The sequence below is a fragment of the Doryrhamphus excisus genome, linkage group LG8 (genome assembly GCF_037039965.1).
Source record: "Doryrhamphus excisus strain RoL-2023G ecotype Guam linkage group LG8, RoL_Dexc_Guam_v1.1, whole genome shotgun sequence".
NCBI classification, from domain to species: Eukaryota; Metazoa; Chordata; class Actinopteri; order Syngnathiformes; family Syngnathidae; genus Doryrhamphus; species Doryrhamphus excisus.
The window spans coordinates 10,823,695-10,842,482 of NC_136364.1; the positions used below are offsets into that span (position 1 = coordinate 10,823,695).

The 18,788-nt window shown below is 40.7% G+C and overlaps 2 protein-coding genes across 3 annotated transcripts in view; both read left to right on the top strand.

Annotated features, from left to right (window-relative positions):
• Positions 1-2,213: 2,213 nt before the first annotated feature.
• On the top strand, positions 2,214-2,997 carry LOC131134506 (histone H2A-like). Of its 2 annotated transcripts, none has more exons than XM_058079877.2 (2): positions 2,214-2,378; positions 2,496-2,993. In XM_058079877.2, exon 2 carries the CDS (start codon positions 2,545-2,547, stop codon positions 2,959-2,961), a length of 417 nt encoding a protein of 138 aa, XP_057935860.2. In that variant the 5' UTR covers positions 2,214-2,378; positions 2,496-2,544; the 3' UTR covers positions 2,962-2,993. The 2 variants fall into 2 exon arrangements, with proteins under 2 accessions (XP_057935860.2, XP_057935861.2); XM_058079878.2 differs by having other exon boundaries at positions 2,246-2,378; positions 2,536-2,997.
• Positions 2,998-3,659: 662 nt separating this feature from the next.
• Positions 3,660-18,788, top strand: part of ppp1r37 (protein phosphatase 1, regulatory subunit 37) — a 31,104-nt gene continuing 15,975 nt past the window's right edge. Inside the window, exons 1-2 of the mRNA XM_078792816.1 lie at positions 3,660-5,158; positions 18,355-18,452. Coding sequence (XP_078648942.1) covers positions 4,465-5,158; positions 18,355-18,452 — 792 coding nt within the window. The 5' untranslated portion in view covers positions 3,660-4,464. The remainder of the gene's footprint in view (positions 5,159-18,354; positions 18,453-18,788) is intronic.

Here is an 18,788-nt window from a genome sequence, read left to right on the forward strand (position 1 = left end):
ACAGGGGTGGGGGGTGGGGGGGTGAGGGCAAAGCTGGTTACCTTCAAAGTTGGCAACGAAAAAGAGACGCACATTGTTGTCTTATAGCAGAAAAGAACTGCTCATCTCTATAACATTTCAAATTAAGTTACACTTTAGGTCCCAAAAATCATATAAATTTAATATATAAATATTTGCCATGTCCAATAATATTGGCCGAGCAATGTTATTTTAATGTGATATTGACACAATCATGAGATTTTGGTTGTTTTTTCTGATGACATCAGTGATAATATTGATGATTTCTAATGATATCGGTGCAGGAGGGATGGCATGCTTCCTAGCTCAGTATGTTGACAGCTTTTTGGTCCATACAGATGGTTGTGCCACATAGAAATGTGCAGCTTTCCAAATTGTATCACCACTAACATTATTCCATTGCATTATTATCATGTGTCTTACTTGTTGATCGTAGAACATTTTGTTTTAGACTAGTGGTCATGACTTTTGTCGAGTAAAATGTTGTTTTTCCTCAAGTTGTATTGCATATTGCAGTACTTGTCTTGTTCTTATTTGTGAAATGTGCACAGTTTGATCACTGCAAAAGAGGCATTATGTCTTCATGACATAACATTAGCTTGGGGGGGGGGGCTCCTGCCAAAATCATTATCGGTAATGAAGTGTGAGACTATTTTAGTATACAGTCCTTTCTCGCCACAGTACACTTTGCAGCTTTACTGTGTCGTTCATTCATTCATTTTCTACCGCCTATCCTCATGAGGGTCGCGGGGGGTGCTGGAGCCTTATTTCAGCTTCATTCGGGCGGGGCACACCCTGGACTGGTTCACCAGCCAATCACAGGGCACATATAGACAAACAACCATTCACACTCACATTCATACCTATGGACAATTTGGAGTTGCCAATTAACCTAGCATGTTTTTGGAATATGGGAGGAAACTGGAGTGGGGAAAACCCATGCATGCACGGGGAGAACATGCTAACTCCACACGCAGAGATGGCCGAGGAGGGAATTGAACTTGTGTCTCTTATCTGTGAGGCCTGCACGCTAACCACTTGACAAAATGAACTAAAATACAAGGTTATTGGAAAGTGTTATCAAATACAAATATGAGACATTCAGAAAACCCATTGAAAGACATACTACATATTATTGTAGTATCCTATTCTGGTCACTAGGTGCCGGTAATGTAAATTCTCCCGAGTAAAAGAAAAAACAAAACAAAACAAAAAAATGTAAATTTCTCCCAAGTAAAAAAAAACCAAAACAAAACAAGAAAATAACAAGGAGCTCTCCCAATGCTAACATTTGAATCTATATTGTGCCTTATTTTGTATAATTATGTCTACTATATTGGGTAATACAAGTGTAAATGTGACTATAGGGGTGTTATTTCATGCCTGTAGGGCTCTAATAATGTTATAAACCGCATTTAGAAGGTTGTAAATAGATATTTCTATGCAGAAATATTCAATTTATAAATAAGGAAGGGAGTCTGACACAATCAGAGAAAAACGCCAAATTCAAGCTAGCGGGAGGTTGAGCTAGCTGTGTGTCAAAAATATATATATTTTTTACGTTTTAGACCAATTACTCACAACCCTGTGAACAGCGGGGTTTTACTGTATATTTGTATTTTTCACTGTATCTGAGAGATTGGGCTGGCGCTCTGCTGCTCTCTGGTGGTTACAAGAGTTGTCACACCTAAACGCTGTTTTATTTTGAATGTAGAGGCTTGGCATAAATAGCACAATAATAATAGCACAAATAGTGTAGATTGTAGTATTTAAAATAAATAATCATTATAATAGTAATCACCAGTTCATTTTTCAGTCCCAAAAGTCCATTTACAGGCACTATTTTTGCAAACATACTCACACAGTTGTATTTAAAATTCCATTTGTACGTTACATTTTTAGATCATTTAAAGGTAAAAGAAATAACAGGAGCTTATGACAACTAATTTAGAATTTTAAATTACAACATGTTATATTTCATGCATGTATGCATACACAGACGTGCTATATAGACAAAGTATCACTGTGTTTACAGATAAAGATACATTTGTCTACTTAATGCACTTTTTTTACATGGCACTTATCAAAATACACCTGCAATTTCTATTTAAATGACAATTAGCTTAAGAAGAGCAAACATTTTTGTGGCCAAAAATATGTAATCTTTTGCACTGATACTCAGTAAAGGATGATGTTTTGATGCAAATAAGAGACGTGAGGATGCAGCTCTCTTGCTGGAGAAAGGATAATGAGAGAGCCAGGTGTCATCAATCAACAGATGACAAGTTGCTCTCTAATAAAAGCAGCTGGGTGAACACCAACCCGAAGCACTTGTCTCATCTCGGAACAGACACCACAAGGTATGTGGAATATAATGCATTATGATTGCTGTATGTGTTTTTAACACATATAAATATGAAGTGTTTCTATTTGAACCAAACAAAAGCGTTAATGCTACTTTTATTTTCTCAATTTAGATTTTTAAAGCACAGTTTTTGTCACTCTCTCTGACCGAAGCACTTGAAGATGTCTGGCCGTGGAAAGAAAGTATCCACCAAGCCAAAACCAGTAGTTTCCAGGTCCAAGAGGGCAGGGCTCGCCTTCCCAGTAGGCCGCATCCACAGGTTGCTCAAGAAGGGCAAGTACGCAGAACGAATAGGCAGTGGCGCTGCTGTTTATTTCGCCGGTGTGTTGGAGTACCTCTGCGCTGAAGTGCTAGAGCTCGCGGGCAACGCCAGCCGAGACAATAAGAAACAGCGCATTGCTCCTCGTCACATCTTGTTGGCGGTGAAAAACGACGAGGAGCTCAACAATCTGCTGGCCGGGGTCACTATTTCGGAAGGTGGCGTGATCCCCAATATCCAGGCGGTGCTCCTACCCAAGAAGACAAAGGTCACTCGAGATGACTCTGTTGCCAAAGATGTTCAGTCCCAAGAGTTTTAATTATATTTGAGTACAATAAAGTGTTTTAATGTATGCTTTGATGTGTTTACTGACTTCCCAGCTATTAGAAACATGGGGGGGAGGGCTGGGCCAAACAGTCCCTTTTATTGTTTGGAGGCGTGACTTTCAATGTGGAACATGTTTGCTTTGCATTGAAAGTCGGACACAAACACCTGATAAAACCCTGGTAAACTTATTTCTGCCAGAGGACTCCTGTCACATAGAGGATCTTTGACTGTTTAACAGCATTGTGCTCTAGTTGTATATAGGACGTTTGCTTCTATTTTAATTGAAAACATGGCTATTTGGTGATTAGAAAATCTTTGTATGGCAGAGCCTTTTAATTTGTCAATTCAACTGGATTACACTGGGACACTTTTCTCCATAAACGGGCTATTTCAGCTTAAACACATCTCTATAAGAGCTATAAATACCCGTGAGTAGTGTGTCAGAAATTGACATTTTTGGGGCGTAATTGATAACTGGCGGTTTTTACTGGCTAGTATAGTCCCTGAACCCTATGGAAAGGGTATACTGAGGGTATACTGTATTACAGATATATGGAATACAAAGTATTACTATGAACTATCTAATTTTACCGTCCACGTCCAGTCCTGTCACAAAACCCCTCTTTAGTTGTTTACCTGAAGCAACATTTTGCAACACTGCGGCTGTTGAACGCAGCCCGGGTGGTGCGACGTGCTGACGTCAGACGTGTGAACAACAAACGGTTGTTGGACTTTCACAAGCTAGCTTTCCCTACGAATGGTCGCGCTGGGCAAAAACACCTTCACCGACTTATTGGCTTGTCCTTTACCTTGTTTGCATGTGGCTTTCACTCTTCATCTCATGCGTATAATAATACGGACTGTGAGCAGGTGGATCTTCGGAGCCGAGAACGTTTAGCCACGGAAACATCCTGAGTACTCGGTGTGTGTGACGCCTGTTTCTTTTCCAGCCGCCGCCACCGCTCCAAAGGGGCTGCGATGTGAGTTAACCACAGGACAACCGACTGAGAAGGGGGAATAACATCACCTTTATCTAGAATAATGGACTTTGTCGGGGTGATATGTGAGGCGGCAGGTATGCGAGCATACACGGCCTTGGGTGTCATTGTTGGACTTCAACTTTAGCCTGCTAGCTAACTGCAGCTCGCTCACTTCATACAAATGAACGTAAAGCTGACTTTGCTAATGTAATGGAGGCACCCTGAGTCAGTGTAAATGGTGTGCTCCTCTTAAAATACTGCTGTCAATGTGGTCGATAGGCTTTAAATGACTGCTGTTGCATTGCACATGTCACACAGGCATCTTCTGTTGTGTTATTGATTACCTCTACACTGGCCCTCTAATTCAAAAGGCAATATATGTGTATAGATTTACTATTGTAGTATTTGCTCCACCAAGAAGGTGCACATCTATGCTTATTAAACCCGTTATCTAGCTCCTGTCTACCCAGGTCGTGTGGTACACTTCAAGACCTAGCTTAACTGGACATGAAAACATGAATATCGAAGAGCAGCGTCTAGATCTGTGCAATGTCAAGACAAAAAATAGCGACGATCATAACACTAGCATCAACACGGACGAGGTCATCCCCTGCATTTCTGAGCTGATAGCAGACACTAATATTCCTGGGGAGACAATGCCTCAGCTCACCGACAACCTTCAGGTGGCCGAGGGGGATAACCACCAGGTGAAGGACACACTGGAGATTGATGAGGTTAATGGGAACAGACAAAGCGGCGGCCAAGACAACCCCAGTGATGGGGATCACAAGGACAGTGCTGCTGTGGATAAAATGAAGGACCCTAAGGACGCTGAACCCGTAAAGTATAACGACCCAGCAGAAGGCGATGACGACGACGACAGCGGGGAGATGGACATGGGTGTGGATCTGAGCCTTGACGAGAGTGGCGTCTTGGAGGACGCTGAGTCCACGGCACACGTCACCTCTCTCTCAGATGATATTTTACATCCCTCCGGCCATGTTGTCCCGGCTGGCAGCGTGGTAGAAACAGGCCAGTCCAAGCAAACAGGCTGCGTTGAAGCGTCTGCTGCCGAGGACCAGACTGTGCTGTACCCCGCAGTGGAGGAAGGGGACGATAAACACAAACTGAGTGGCAAGAGGGTGACGTTTCCTTCCGACGAGGACATAGTTTCTGGAGCCGTGGAGCCAAAGGACCCCTGGAGGCATGGTAATACACTGTTTGTCTGTCTATTTGCATATTATGTGTGAATAAGGGTGTTCCATGTTCTGTGTGGAAGTGGTACTTCTTTGAAACCCTTTTCTTAAGTTGAGAAAAAAAATTAACTAGTTAGCTAGGTAGCTTGCACTGCTTCAAGTACATACCTGCAGAGATACCGTAGCACAGGCATAAGAGTTGCACAATGCAGTGTAAACAGTGTACATTATTTTCAATGTATGTATGCTTGATGCATGTGAAACTGGCTGCCCTGTATATAACGTCATTGTGAGGATGGATTCATTTTTTTTTAATGCCATGCAATGGACCCACATTACTTTTGAGATACGACGACAACAACAAGGAACTTTCCCTATGCTCACTTCTGAGTTATGTCTCATCATGTCTACTATACTAGATAATCTGATTATAAAGGTGAATTTAGGGGTGTTATTTCATGTTGCGAGGGCTCTCATAATGTTAAAATATATTTTTTCAAAAGTTCATAAACCTGTTTTGCTTAAAATATTCAAGCTCAGTGACAAAAGAGTGTTTTTACCGACTTAGCCAGTGTTTCAGAATTGCCCAGAATTGACTATGATTTTACCATCGTGCTCAATCAAAAATGCGCAAACAACGAGCCAACAACGCTTCAGGTGATTTGTATGGACCCACGATTTCTGGAACGATGCTGTACAGAGAAAATTGATTATTTCGTTACACATAAAACCGAGGCAAAAATGTCTCCATGTTCTGTGTGGAAGTGGTACTTCATTACTTCTTTACACCCATGCTAAACATTTCTCTTATGTGTCTGTGTGTTTACTGTAAGCCACAGTGAGTCCTTGCTATGGAATGAGCTATGGAAACACAAACGTGCCGCCTTGCCAAGGACTCGCCTCCAAACCTTTTTCAAATAGAGCTTTAAGTCTTCCTTAAACACAAACAAGTGTGTGCGGAAATGATTAGTCTGTTCTTCCAGCACACCAATTGTTTGTGCAGCATGTATTGTTTGAGGATGGGCTAAGAACAATGCTATATTTATTTATCAACAGTCTATCTAGGAGGCAAACATTAACATTACTGATTGATCAAGAGAACCTGCAAGATAAGATTAGCAAAGAGATAGAAAAGCAGGACGGGGCTGCCTGCTGTATTGTGGGCGTGACCCGCTGCTGTTTGTATTCTTGTGTGTTCTCCTAACACTTCTCCAGGAAGTTCATCCTGGACATGACACAGGCTCAGTGTTATTGATCCAAATGAGGTGTGTTTAACAAAGCATAATGTTAAAGCTCCCACATGGGAGCATTTTTCAACAGTTTTAAATTGGTCTCAGAGGTCCCACCATAGGCTTTAGTTTAGACAATCTACACTGCTTTTTATGTTTGTCCATGCCACGAGTGTGTGCCCCCAAGAAGCTCTATTGTGCACTTTATGTACTTTTTACACACTGTAACTCTGCACTTGTCCAAAACAATGGATGCCATATACACTGCCACTCAAAAGTTTGGGATCACTTGCAAATTTCTTGGTTTCCCCCCCCCCCCAAAAAAAAAAAAATTCATGCATTTCACAAGCATTTTTATCCATTTCACAAACAATTAAAATGAATCAGATGATTTTCAACAATCTACATTATTGCATCAAGGCCTACTGTCAACAACTGTCAGTCCTCTGCATCAATCTCCTGGTATGGCTGCTAATCCAAGTTCATCATTTTATAAGGCTAATAGATGATTAGAAAAGCCATCTAAAAATCTAAACTAAAATCTCTTACCATGCTGTTAACTACTCCCTTCAGAGAGCAGCACAAACTGGGTCTAACAAGGACAGAAAAACGCTGCACAACTGTGCAAGAGAGTGTGTAGTTTAAGACAAAGATGCCTCACAGCTGCACTAAATAGTAGCCATCAAACACCAGTGTCAGTATCAACAGTGAAGCGGCGACTTCAGGATGCTGGACTTCATAGCAGGACTGCCAAGAAAAAGCCATATGTCAGACTGGCCAAAAACATTTCCAAGTCATCCCAAACTCTTGAGTGGTCGTGTATCTCATACATAAATGTAACATTCAGGAGCCTATTTGGTGAACCTCTCGCAAATGTAGCTGACTGATGGGTAAAATTGGCAGCCAATGTTTCAGATTTTAAGATGTGTAGAGAAGCCTGCTTTGTTTTTCATCCAACTAGCCGCTGTATCATGCTCATGTGGAAGGAGGTTTTCCCTTCATGAAACCCCAGAACTTCAACAGCCTCTCTTCTCTCAAAAGTAAAGCAAACAAGTGAGGGAGATGATAAATTTATTTCACATTTGGCGATTATATACCATCTGTAGGGCTGCAATCGGCCGATCCTTACATATGAAATGGATCTTATCTACCTCTGCAAAGTCGGCGACAGTTAACAAGGAAGCTACTAAAGCTAGCAAAGGGCCAGGCAAGTTCATGGCATTGGATGACCCGCCGTTTTTTTTTTTGGTAAAAGCTCTGTGTAATCGCTTGTATAAGACTAAAGGAATTGATATAATTTAGTTGTTTTCTGAACTTTATTTATATTTGAAAACGGTCAGCCTTTTTAAAAGTTGGTGATCTGCCAATTGTAATCAGTGCACATTACGCTTATAACATCATTAAATATGACATCATATCATAGGGTAGCTTTAAAACCAGTGCAGATGTACAGTCCCCAATCCCAGTGTCTGTATATATCGTCCAGGTCAGTGGTTCCCAAAATGGGGTACATCAGTTGCCATAGGGGGTATGTGAATAAAAATGAAAAACAATTAGAGCATAACACTCAAAATTACAAGGGCGCCCGAACGCCTCAAAGTACGAGGAAACCGCAACAGGAAGGAGACAGCGGCAAGTTGTTCCTTGCTCTGTGTGCATCATATCACCAAATAAGTCTGAATGATTACTTTGTGCATTAAGTGTTTAATCTTGAAAATTTCATTTATATTGCCGCTCCATTCAGATAATGGACACATCATACTCGAGTAGGATCGAAACTACCAAACTGTCAGTGCTGTACTTGTACAGCAAACACACCCAAAGTAGGTGATATTTACAAATGCAACCGCTTGTTGCTCATACAACAATCAGACAATGTTACAAATTGGTTTACTTATAACAGACATCAACGTTAAACAAACCTTTGGACAGATACTGCTTTATCATGATTGTTAAATTAATATGCAGACTTAAACCAGAGCCATCCTGAGTGGACAAAAAAAAGTGAAGCTCAAATGAAGTGTATTTAAATTAAATGGATTCAAAGGGAAGGATGCCAACATGGAAGTGGAGTGATATGTAAGATTATAAATGATCTATATGTCAAACTTAAATTCTAATGTCACCATGCAAATACAAATTTTTCACCCAGAATTACTATAACATAAATGAACCAATGAATTATCATCAATATTTCAAGTTAATTAGCACAGGGAGGTTTGTTTTTGGAGTGTGCAGGAGTAGGGGGTACATGGTTTCAGGTAAAAAGTTCATTATAGCTCCATGCATTTACTCTATGAGTCTGCAGTTTCTCACAATTCTTTTTTTTCTCCTTTCTAAAATCAAACGATAAATTGGATCTGAGATCAAAATGAGATCTTTTTTCCGTACATAGTGTGAGTCAGAACACGGGAGAATAAATAGCCTCCGCTGTCAACTACACGGTATAGGAGTGCAACTCTAGATTGCAGTCACAAGTGAATGAATGGGAGGTATCATGAGTTGCCGGGCTTCTTTCTGAACCTCAAGTCAGGAGGAACAATAGTCGGCTGCGACGATCATGTTTCCATTTTGGCTTTGGGGCTCTTCAGCGTTTGCAGGGCTGCCCCAGACCAGCATCTAGATTGTTTTAAACATCATATTTTGAGATAGCTGAGATGTGACCTCACTTGTCTGTCGGGTATTAGTGAATCATGTTCTTCATCACATCGCCCGTCTTGCAAATCAGGAATGCCACATATCGCATTGTAGGCACGTGCTGTGTCATTTATTAATCAGACACCACAAACATTGCAGAGCCATGAGTTCTGGCATGATTAATGGTGGATTTGATTGAGAGTTGTGCAGTTAATACTCTTAACTATGCATACTTTGGCCTACCTTGAGCTCTGTGTCATCAGACCGACTTGGCACTCGGTTATTAGTGGCTCCGTGACCCATGGAATGGTATTTGTTGTGGCTGAGGACCAAGTGATGGACTGTTACTGTGCCACAGGTTGGTTCAGCTGGCTTTACTGAAAGTACTGGAACCGGACTTTTTATTTGTACCAATCACTTATTTATGGCTTCATTGCTATTGATACCCACTTGTGCAACAATTCAACTGACCTAGTTAGCATTAACAATGCCAACTGAGCGTCATTATTCCACACCTTTTTCCACAGATAGCACAACTGAACACAAAAACATCAACAAATCAAATCCAGTAATTCCTCCTTTATTGCGTTTAATTGATAGAAAAGCAGGATTCCTTATTTATAAATGGATTATTTTTGTAATTCAAGCATAAAAAACTTGTTTACGACCTTTTAAATATGGGTTTTCAACTTTATTAGATCCCTCCACAGAGAAAATTACACAGTCACCATGGTAGACTAAATAAGAATGAAACAGCTATTTAACAAATAAATAAGACTAATTCTTTTGTGTGTAACTATAAATGTGTTCCCCAGAAGACCTGAAAGAGAGGCCGACAGGAAGTGACGTCAGGGGTTTCAGAGTTACACTTTGCTTGGGTTATTGCTGCAAAAGCAGCCTGTTTTTTTTATTGTGGATTATTGTGTTGTGAGATTATTCAAATTTCCAACAACTGAATTAGCATTTTATTTTAATGTTCCTGCTGTCTAGTGGTGGTTACTCATACCGACCTCAAGTCAGTGTAGGACTCTTCTGCTCACTCGTCAAACAGGAATTCCTTGCTCTCCCGCTGTTGGATCTACTCTCCGGCTGACAAATATTATTTTAATACTCCACGCTCGCACACGGTGCACATCAAATGGCCCCCTTAATTTATAAATAGAGCGCTTGTACCCTCACAGTGCCATCTGGTCCCGCTTGCAGACTTCCATCACGTGTATTGATGTATTTTGACCACTGATAATGTGTCAGATGTTTGTTACAGTCTATTCGACTTTGTTGTGGAATGCCAAAAAAATATAGAATTTTTGTTGTTGTTGATAAAGTTGATCTATTATGCTTTTTCCACTTTTCTGACCTATAAATGTAGTTACAAAGTTGTAATCTTGTGTTAAACGATGCCAAAGTTTCAGATAATGAGGTTTGCGCATTTGGAAGGGAGCCCTGAAAGACGTTTGAGATGGCTCAAAACGCTCTGTCTGAAAAGGCGTGGTAAAACCGTTTCTTTGTGACATCACAGAGGAGCGGACTTCCTTATACAGGATATAAACTCTATGCCCTCCCCCAAGCTCTTCTTTCTCCAAGTGCTGCTCCGCTGTTTACTTGCTAGCAATGCCTCGAAAAGGAACACCACATTTGTTTAGAATTCCTAAAGACGCCACCATCAGGCCCAAGTGGTTGGACTTCCTGATTCACAGCATTTCACATGGAACTGTGTTGTGAACACAGCGCTTGTCAGTGTAGCATTATAGCATAGAGGAGGCGTGGTTGCTAATAGCTCGAACTGAGTTTTTTTTTTTACACACTAGTAGTCCCGCAAAACATGTTACTGATGCTGTAGAAAACGCTAAAATGCTAAAGCTACTTTCCATTGAGACATCTTGAAGTAACCTTGAGACATCTTGAGAAACTTTTGACTGAACAGTCTCCACTTCCGGATCGGGATTCGGGATCCGACACATATGGCTGTATGTTAAAAGCTGTCATTTTTAAAAAGATAAATCAACGTTTATTAACTGCTATAAAGTTAGCGGCACAAACCGTAAGTCTTTATATGCCCTCGGCAGTGTGCGAATTCGCCGTTTATGATCAGGTCTTATACCGTTTAACTCCTGAACAGTTAGCGGCACAAACCGTAAGTCTTTATATGCACTCGGAAGCATGACCAAACACAGCAGAGTGGGTGTGCCTGCATGCGGGCCGTGGGCAGAATACAATAAAAAAACCTTTTTGTGGGAACCACAAAATCCAAAGAAATGCAGCTGAGGATGTTTAGAATCTGTAAGAATGAGAACGCTCTCTGTGCTGGTTATTGTGTGTAACTACTCTGTAGGAGTCCACAACTCAATACAAAGGGCTGAAAAATGAGCATAATAGGTTCCATTTAACATTTCAGGAGAATCTACTCGAACTACTCTAACGAGGAATAGGCATTTGACTTATTTCCATTTATGTGTTGTCCAGACTTGTCAGTGCTCCCCAGCATCCTCGCAACAACCCTCCTCCTCTTCCTCCAGCCCCATCTCTATTTGCCAGCCAGCTGTCAAGTGTGAATGACGTTGCTCTGGGAGTGGTGCTCCAGACTGGGACCGTGCGGGGTGGGGGGGGTTCTATTTTGAACACTGGCACGGGCATGTTAAGTAGGCGCTGGCAACTTGCTTTTCATGTCATTGGCCCATAGATTTAACATGATTGTCACATTATATTAATAATTATATCAAATGCTTGCTCTATGCTAAGTCTCTTTGTGTTTAGTGTCGGAAAGTGATTCCCGTGCTGTCCTTGCTATATTTTAATGACAACGCCTGCATTCTAATATTCAGTGACCTTTTTCAAATGGATTGCCCTCACAACATTTTCTCAGGGCTGCTTTGCGAAAGGCTCAGGTTTCCCCCGTACACACACACTTGTAAATGTCAGGCAGTCTTCAGTAATTACATTTGTACAGATTATCAACCAGCTGTAGCTGAAAGGGACCTTATACAGTGTTTCCCCTGTCATTATGTCAGCAAGGGTGCCATTTAAGCCATGGGTGGATACATTTTTGTCAGTTTGTTCTTTTATTCAACAAAGAAAATAGACTCTTCATATTTGTTATATTTATGCATGTTTTTTGTGAGAATTACTTTTACAGAATAATAATAAATACAATATATATTTCATAATAATTATATATATATATATATAATTTAAAAATAGCTAAATATTTTTATACATTATTTTTATTATTTATATATATATATATATATATAAAATTAAATATTTAAATAATAAAAAATAAATTTTACACAAATGAGTACATTTGTGTAACATTTATTTTGCCGCCGGGCAAAATATTGTAAAAATAATAGTAAACATTTTGCCGGCAATAAAGGGGACCTATAATACTCTTTGGCTCATTTTGTATTGAGTTGTGGACCCCTATAGAGCAGCTACAAACTATAACCAGCACAGAAAGCTTTCTAGATCTTCCAGAATCTGCACCTACATCTACCACTTGCTGGAAACATGGCTTAATGCTGTGGCCGGGGAGTTTATATGTGAGACTGTGAGTGGATTAACTTAAGCCGGTTGTGTTGCACCCTGGTACGTCTATATGCTGTTTTTCAGCATATGTGCTTCTTTTTCATTTTCATTTCATTTTCTTGCACTAAATCATAACCGCTTTGCTCACTGTTGCCTTTCACAGCATTGAGATCAATGCTTGAAGGCTGCCTGGTTGCAGACCACTCATGTTTTTTATTGCAACAATCATTCAAGAGAATCGTTTAATTGTGTGTTACCTGCTTCATAACCAGCTGTGTGTAGATAGTTCAGTGGCTTGTGTGGTTTCTTTCTCCGGTCATCTTTGTTCACGGTTTTCAGGGTGTGAAACTCCACGTGTAGACAGCTAAGCAGGCATTTTTCACTGAAGTCGCTTGACTGTAATGATTGCTTTTAGCTGTGCAAACTGGCTATAATTTTCTGAAGTCTAATGTATTAACCAACTGGCAAATCTGGTATTGAAAGCCCACACTTATACACAATGTCGTGGCACTTCCTTTTCCTGGTCTGACTTTTATTGGGTGCTGGTGGCCTTTTACTGCAGCAGTGACGATGATGACCTACAGATGCAAAGGACAACATTTTATGAAGGAACACTAGTTCATGGTCACATGCTAAAATGTTGTGTATATTTTTTTGATTAACTTAAAATGCATTGTTTTGCGATCTATTGATGATGTTTTTGACTTTGGACATGGGTTTCCTGGCATGGTTGGCACAGCAACGATGACCCATTATGCTATGTAAAGGGTTTTATTGCATCCATTTAAAAGTGCAAAGGTCTGTGTGCTATACAAACAGGTTAGAAACATAGTCTTTAAAGCGGCCTATAGAAAATCAGTTACGTGACTGAAGATTCACATTCATTTAGTGCTGCAAGAATGCAAAAACTCATTTGTATCATTTGTAAAGTGGAAGAAATTCTTTTATTCAGTGAGATTTGCTATATGGCAGTGGAGCCTCAAAATATGTGCATGTGCCTGCTCTGCCAGCTGCTCCGCTTTAGTAATTGATTTATAATTTATGGCAGGTCGGGTTGCCTTGTTGCCCGCAGTTTTTGCTCTCCCCAAGACGTCAGTCCAACAGTCTACAGTAGAGTACATGGACCAGAACAGCCTGGGCTTTGATAGCATTGTCTTTAAACCACCGCCTCACACCAATTATAGGTTCATGTGTCAGTGCTATCAGTGCGTATGTGCATCTGTACCGTTGTGAAATGCATCATTTCAAATTATAAAAAAAAATGATTAGTCACCTTTCTGATAGTTTAAGTACTCAAAACCAATCAGATAGACTTCAGTTTGAAAATCAATCAAAGTGATCTTCTGACCCCCTCTAATCTTGATGTTTTTTCCTAGATCTAATTTATTATGCACGGCTAAAGGGCCTTTTTACGTATATTGCCACCTTTCGCTTCCCCTGAGCTTGACTTTCAAAGATGTTTGTAGCACTAATTTTCCCTTCTTTGCCATTGCCACTCCCTCCCTGCACGTACCAGCAGCATGGCAGGAAGTGGTGTCGAAGGCTTGGCACAATAGCAGAGCATTGCTCAAATTTTAACGATCCTGCAGGGCTACAACTCTTGATTGTTTATCACCAGGCACCACTGTTTTTTCTGTTCTTTCACATTAATTAACTTAATTATACACTACTGCTCAAAAGTTTGGGATCAGTTTGGGAAAACAAATTTTCATGCATTTCACAAACATTTTTATCCATTTCACAAACAATTACCCCAAAAATCTGATGATTTTCAAAGAAGGATGTACATTTTTGCATAGAGGCCTACTATCAACAACTGCCAGTCCTCTGCATCAATCTCCTGGTATGGCTGCTAATCCAAGTTCATCATTTTATAAGGATAATAGATGATTAGAAAAGCCATCTACAAATCTAAAATAAAACTAAAATCTCTTACCATGCTGTTAACTACTCCCTTCAGAGAGCAGCACAAACTGGGTCTAACAAGGACAGAAAAACGCTGCACAATTGTGCAAGAGAGTGTGTAGTTTAAGACAAAGATGCCTCACAGCTGCACTAAATAGTAGCCATCAAACACCAGCGTCAGTATCAACAGCGAAGCGGCCAAAAAAATCCCAAACTTTTGAGCGGTAGTGTAGATTTAATTAAATTGTAATTAGGTTATTTTTGAAGAGTTCTTTCTCACCCTCAACTCCTTTTACTTTTCTTTAATCAATTTGGCACGTGTGAGTAAAAATGCTGTGTGGTAAGCATGAGACCACCCTCCACCTCAGGATGTGTTTGCACACACTTGCGCCACACAATAACGCTTTTTTTTCCCAAGGACTTGGGAGCTATGGAAGGGACACGCTGTGCCGTTTTGTACCAGTTTTTCAGTTTGCACACCGGCCACAAAAGCTAGTGAAAGATCAGGTATTCTGTCTGGATGACAATATATTTCTTTTTGGGTGGACTGCAGATTGTGCAATCAATCAGTTCTTCCTTGTTTGAGCTGCTCACACATTTACCCACACACCCTTGACATAACCACATGGTCTATGTAGTTTTAAAATAGAAGGTAGTATGATGATTCATTCATGTGTTTTGTCTATGAAGACTGTTGTCTGGCCCGTAATTTCTGTATAAGTACTTGGCCACTGGCTTTAGAAACAAGAAGCCGAGGCCTATTAAGGCCTTCAGGCATGGAGGAGGTTGTTGTTGTAGGTCTCCTATATACTTTGCATATACTGTATATGCACTGGTTGAACTTCTGCTTGAGAGATGTAGAGAAGTAAACACTGCTGTGGTTTGGTTTTGTTAAAATGATGGCAGAAATATGGAAGACAAAATGCGTTGGAAGAAAGGCTGTCCCGATACAGCTTCACTTGAACTTGCACACCTTGAGTATCGGCTTATACCGATGTCAAGCCGATCCAATCTCAACACGAAGCATACATGCTTTTATTACTTATTTTGGACTGTGGAATGTTGGAAAAGGCTTGAAAAGAACAATAGTTGGCAACAGGAGGTATGAAGAAAAACTCACTTTCTCACGCTTTGCGGATGTTTTGGACTTTTTGGGGAGCGTCTCATGTTTTTTTTGTGGTGCTGTTTTGGATTTGCAATGGGGTTTATTGTATTGTATACTTCTCCAGTTCTTTGCCAGAGTGGGGCACTTGTGCATGGCGGGTTTTGCACTCAGCTGCAACATCTTTGTGGGACTTTGGCAAGGGGTGCTGCTCCTTCTTTGTCAGCACTGTTGTTGTGATCACCTGGGGTCCGTAAGCAGGGTCTGTGATGGAGTGCGAATATCAGAGATTCTAGATGCAGGCTGATATAATCCGATACTTGTTTTTTTTTTTTGCTTTTATACATATATATGCCGTATGTATACAAATAAATAAACAAATCCAAGCAGGCGTCTCACCTTGGCGAAAGGTGAGACTGCTTGAGAAAAAGTGAGGAAGAGGAAGAATATACACTACCGCTCAAAAGTTTGGGTTCACTTGGAAATGTTTTTGGCCAGTCTGAGATATGGATTTTTCTGAAGTCGCTGCTTCACTGTTGATACTGACACTGGTGTTTGATGGCTACTATTTAGTGCAGCTGTGAGGCATCTTCGCCTTAAACTACACACTCTCTTGCACAGTTGTGCAGCGTTTGTGTTGCTCTCTGAAGGGAGTAGTTAACAGCATGGTAAGAGGTTTTAGTTTAGATTTTTAGATGGCTTTTCTAATCATCTATTAGCCTGATAAAATGATGAACTTGGATTAGCAGCCATACCAGGAGATTGATGCAGAGGACTCACAGTTGTTGATAGTAGGCCTCTGTGCAAAAATGTAGATCGTTCTTTGAAAATCATCTGATTCATTTTAAATGTTTGCGAAATGGATCAAAATGTTTGGAAAATTGAAAAATTAGTTTTTCTTTGGAAATTTGCAAGTGACCCCATACTTTTGAGCGGTAGTGTATATTCTTCCTCTGTCCAAGAGCCTCACTTTCTCTCAAGCAGAACAGCAGCAGGTTTGAAAGTCGATCAGTCACCTGATTGGATTTAGCCCAACTAAGCACAGACTAGGTTGGGAGCAACGGCCTTAAACCCCCTGCCTTCTTTTTTTGTGGCTTTAAACAAGAAAAAAAGTTCAGAAACAGGTTACACTGTCCGTCTTATAACATTCTCCAAAGGTGTCGTTGTCTTGGAACTCAATCTTAATCATGACTTGCACCCGTCAGTCTTTCAAAGCTCACAGATTATTTTTATTAGTTCTGAAAAGTGCTGCACTCACAACTCCACCAAAGTACTGAGCCCACAAATGTATAAGAAAGGCGAGAACATAATGATTTGGCGGCATGAGCCAGGGAGCTGTAACATTATGACTACGCATATCTGAAGTGGTGCATTTCAACTCTTGACTACCCCCTTTCTAACGTTCCTTCCAAACATTCATGCCACGACAGATCTACACAGACATTCCTCATCTATATTAATCCAAATATTCTTATGCATGCAAGGGTGAGTCATCACAGGCAAGTTATGAAACATAGTGTTCACAGACACTTTATCAGGTGCTGATGTGGCTCGTATCTGCGTTGCTGAAGCTTCTGCAGGGTGACGCTGACAGACTTCCCACTTGCCCAAGACGTACACACTATCAAACAAGTCTCGGAATAATGTCCTTCGACGTCAAGTATAATATTGAGTTAAAATTAAAGGCTCTCTTGGCAAAATGTAAGCTTAAATCGGGGCTCCTTCAGAGAGGATGAGCCAGGTTCTGAGGCAGAGTGAAAATATTTCAAACCGGGTCCCAAGTCCCCAAAAAAGTCAATTGAAGCCACAGGAGACAATCCGCACTCACTTGCAAGGTCTTTTCCCGACTTTAACTCCATGCTTAACACATTGGCACCTCTTAACAAAGTTGAAATGGGTTTCTTTCATTTTTTGCAAAACCCCACCAAAGGGCCTAAAGTCCTTCATAAATGTATTAGTACAGGCATTAGGCTCGGCTACTTTAAAATATTAAAGGAAATTCTTCAAGTGGAGTGTTCAGATACTTCTAAATAAAAATATACTGCACAAAATAGCCCGTAACATTTTCCTCTATAAGGCACATATACTGCTACTTTAGAAAATATAATATTTAACATTTTGAAGGGGTTGCATGGGTTCGATTCCCTGCTCTGGCATCTCTGTGTGGAGTTTGCATGTTCTCCCCGTGGTTGCGTGGGTTTTCTCCGGGTACTCCGGTTTCCTCCCACGTCCCAAAAACATGCTAGGTTAATTGGCGACTCCAAGTTGTCCATAGGTATGAATGTGAGTGTGAATGGTTGTTTGTCTATATGTGCCCTGTGATTGGCTGGCGACCTGTCCAGGGTGCACCCCACCTCTCGCCTGAAGACAGCTGGGATAGGCTCCAGGTGACCCTAGTGAGGATAAGCGGTATAGAAAATGGATAGATGGAAAATATTAAAATTGTTTTCAAACAGAAAGCAGAAGGCAGTACATATAGCTTGTCGTTTTTGCTTAAATGACACAAAATTCCTGGTATTCAACGACAAATTGGTTGTATTTCCACTCTTTGCTGGAACAGCAGAGTATAGTTTTCTCCTGATTTGTCAGACAGCGACAACACAAACGAAGTCCAAATGTACAAATGACTGATGTTGCACATTTCACTAACTCTTCCTTTTCAGCAATGTTTAGGTATTACACATTGCAACTTGTTGCCAGTCGTGGCTGGATTGTGTCATGAATAAAATAAACAGTTACTAGCACCGGTACGTCTAAGTGACTAAGTAACACACCATAAACATTTTATTGTTTTTTTTTTTGCATTTCCAGCTCAGAATGTGACGGTGGATGACATCCTGTCCTCTTACAAGCAGGCCTGTCAGAAGCTCAACTGCAAACCTATTCCCAAAGTGCTCAAACAGATTCAGGTGAGGCACAATTTCACACAAACCTAAACATCGTTTGTTCACATGGGGAATTACTGTATGTCACATGCCATCTCTAGTGGAATGTAGTCACACCCCCAACTTCTTCTTTTGCTCTTTAATTTAATTTGCCCGACAGTAATTTACAGCAGTCAATGTTGCTGCTGACTCTGCTGTCCTTAAACCAGCAACTGCTGCTTCTTCTTACCGTTGTGGGGGTCAGCACCACTTGGCTCTAGTCCATGTGCGGATACCTCCACCAGCCATGGGACTTAATCCCGAGTCCCCTTCCCCTGCAACCATTGCAACATTTACGTGAGTTGTAAACCAGCCGAGCGA

Excerpts from the sequence above, each read along its gene's own strand:
- LOC131134506 (XM_058079877.2), top strand. The coding sequence starts at position 2,545 with ATGTCTGGCCGTGGAAAGAAAGTATCCACCAAGCCAAAACCAGTAGTT.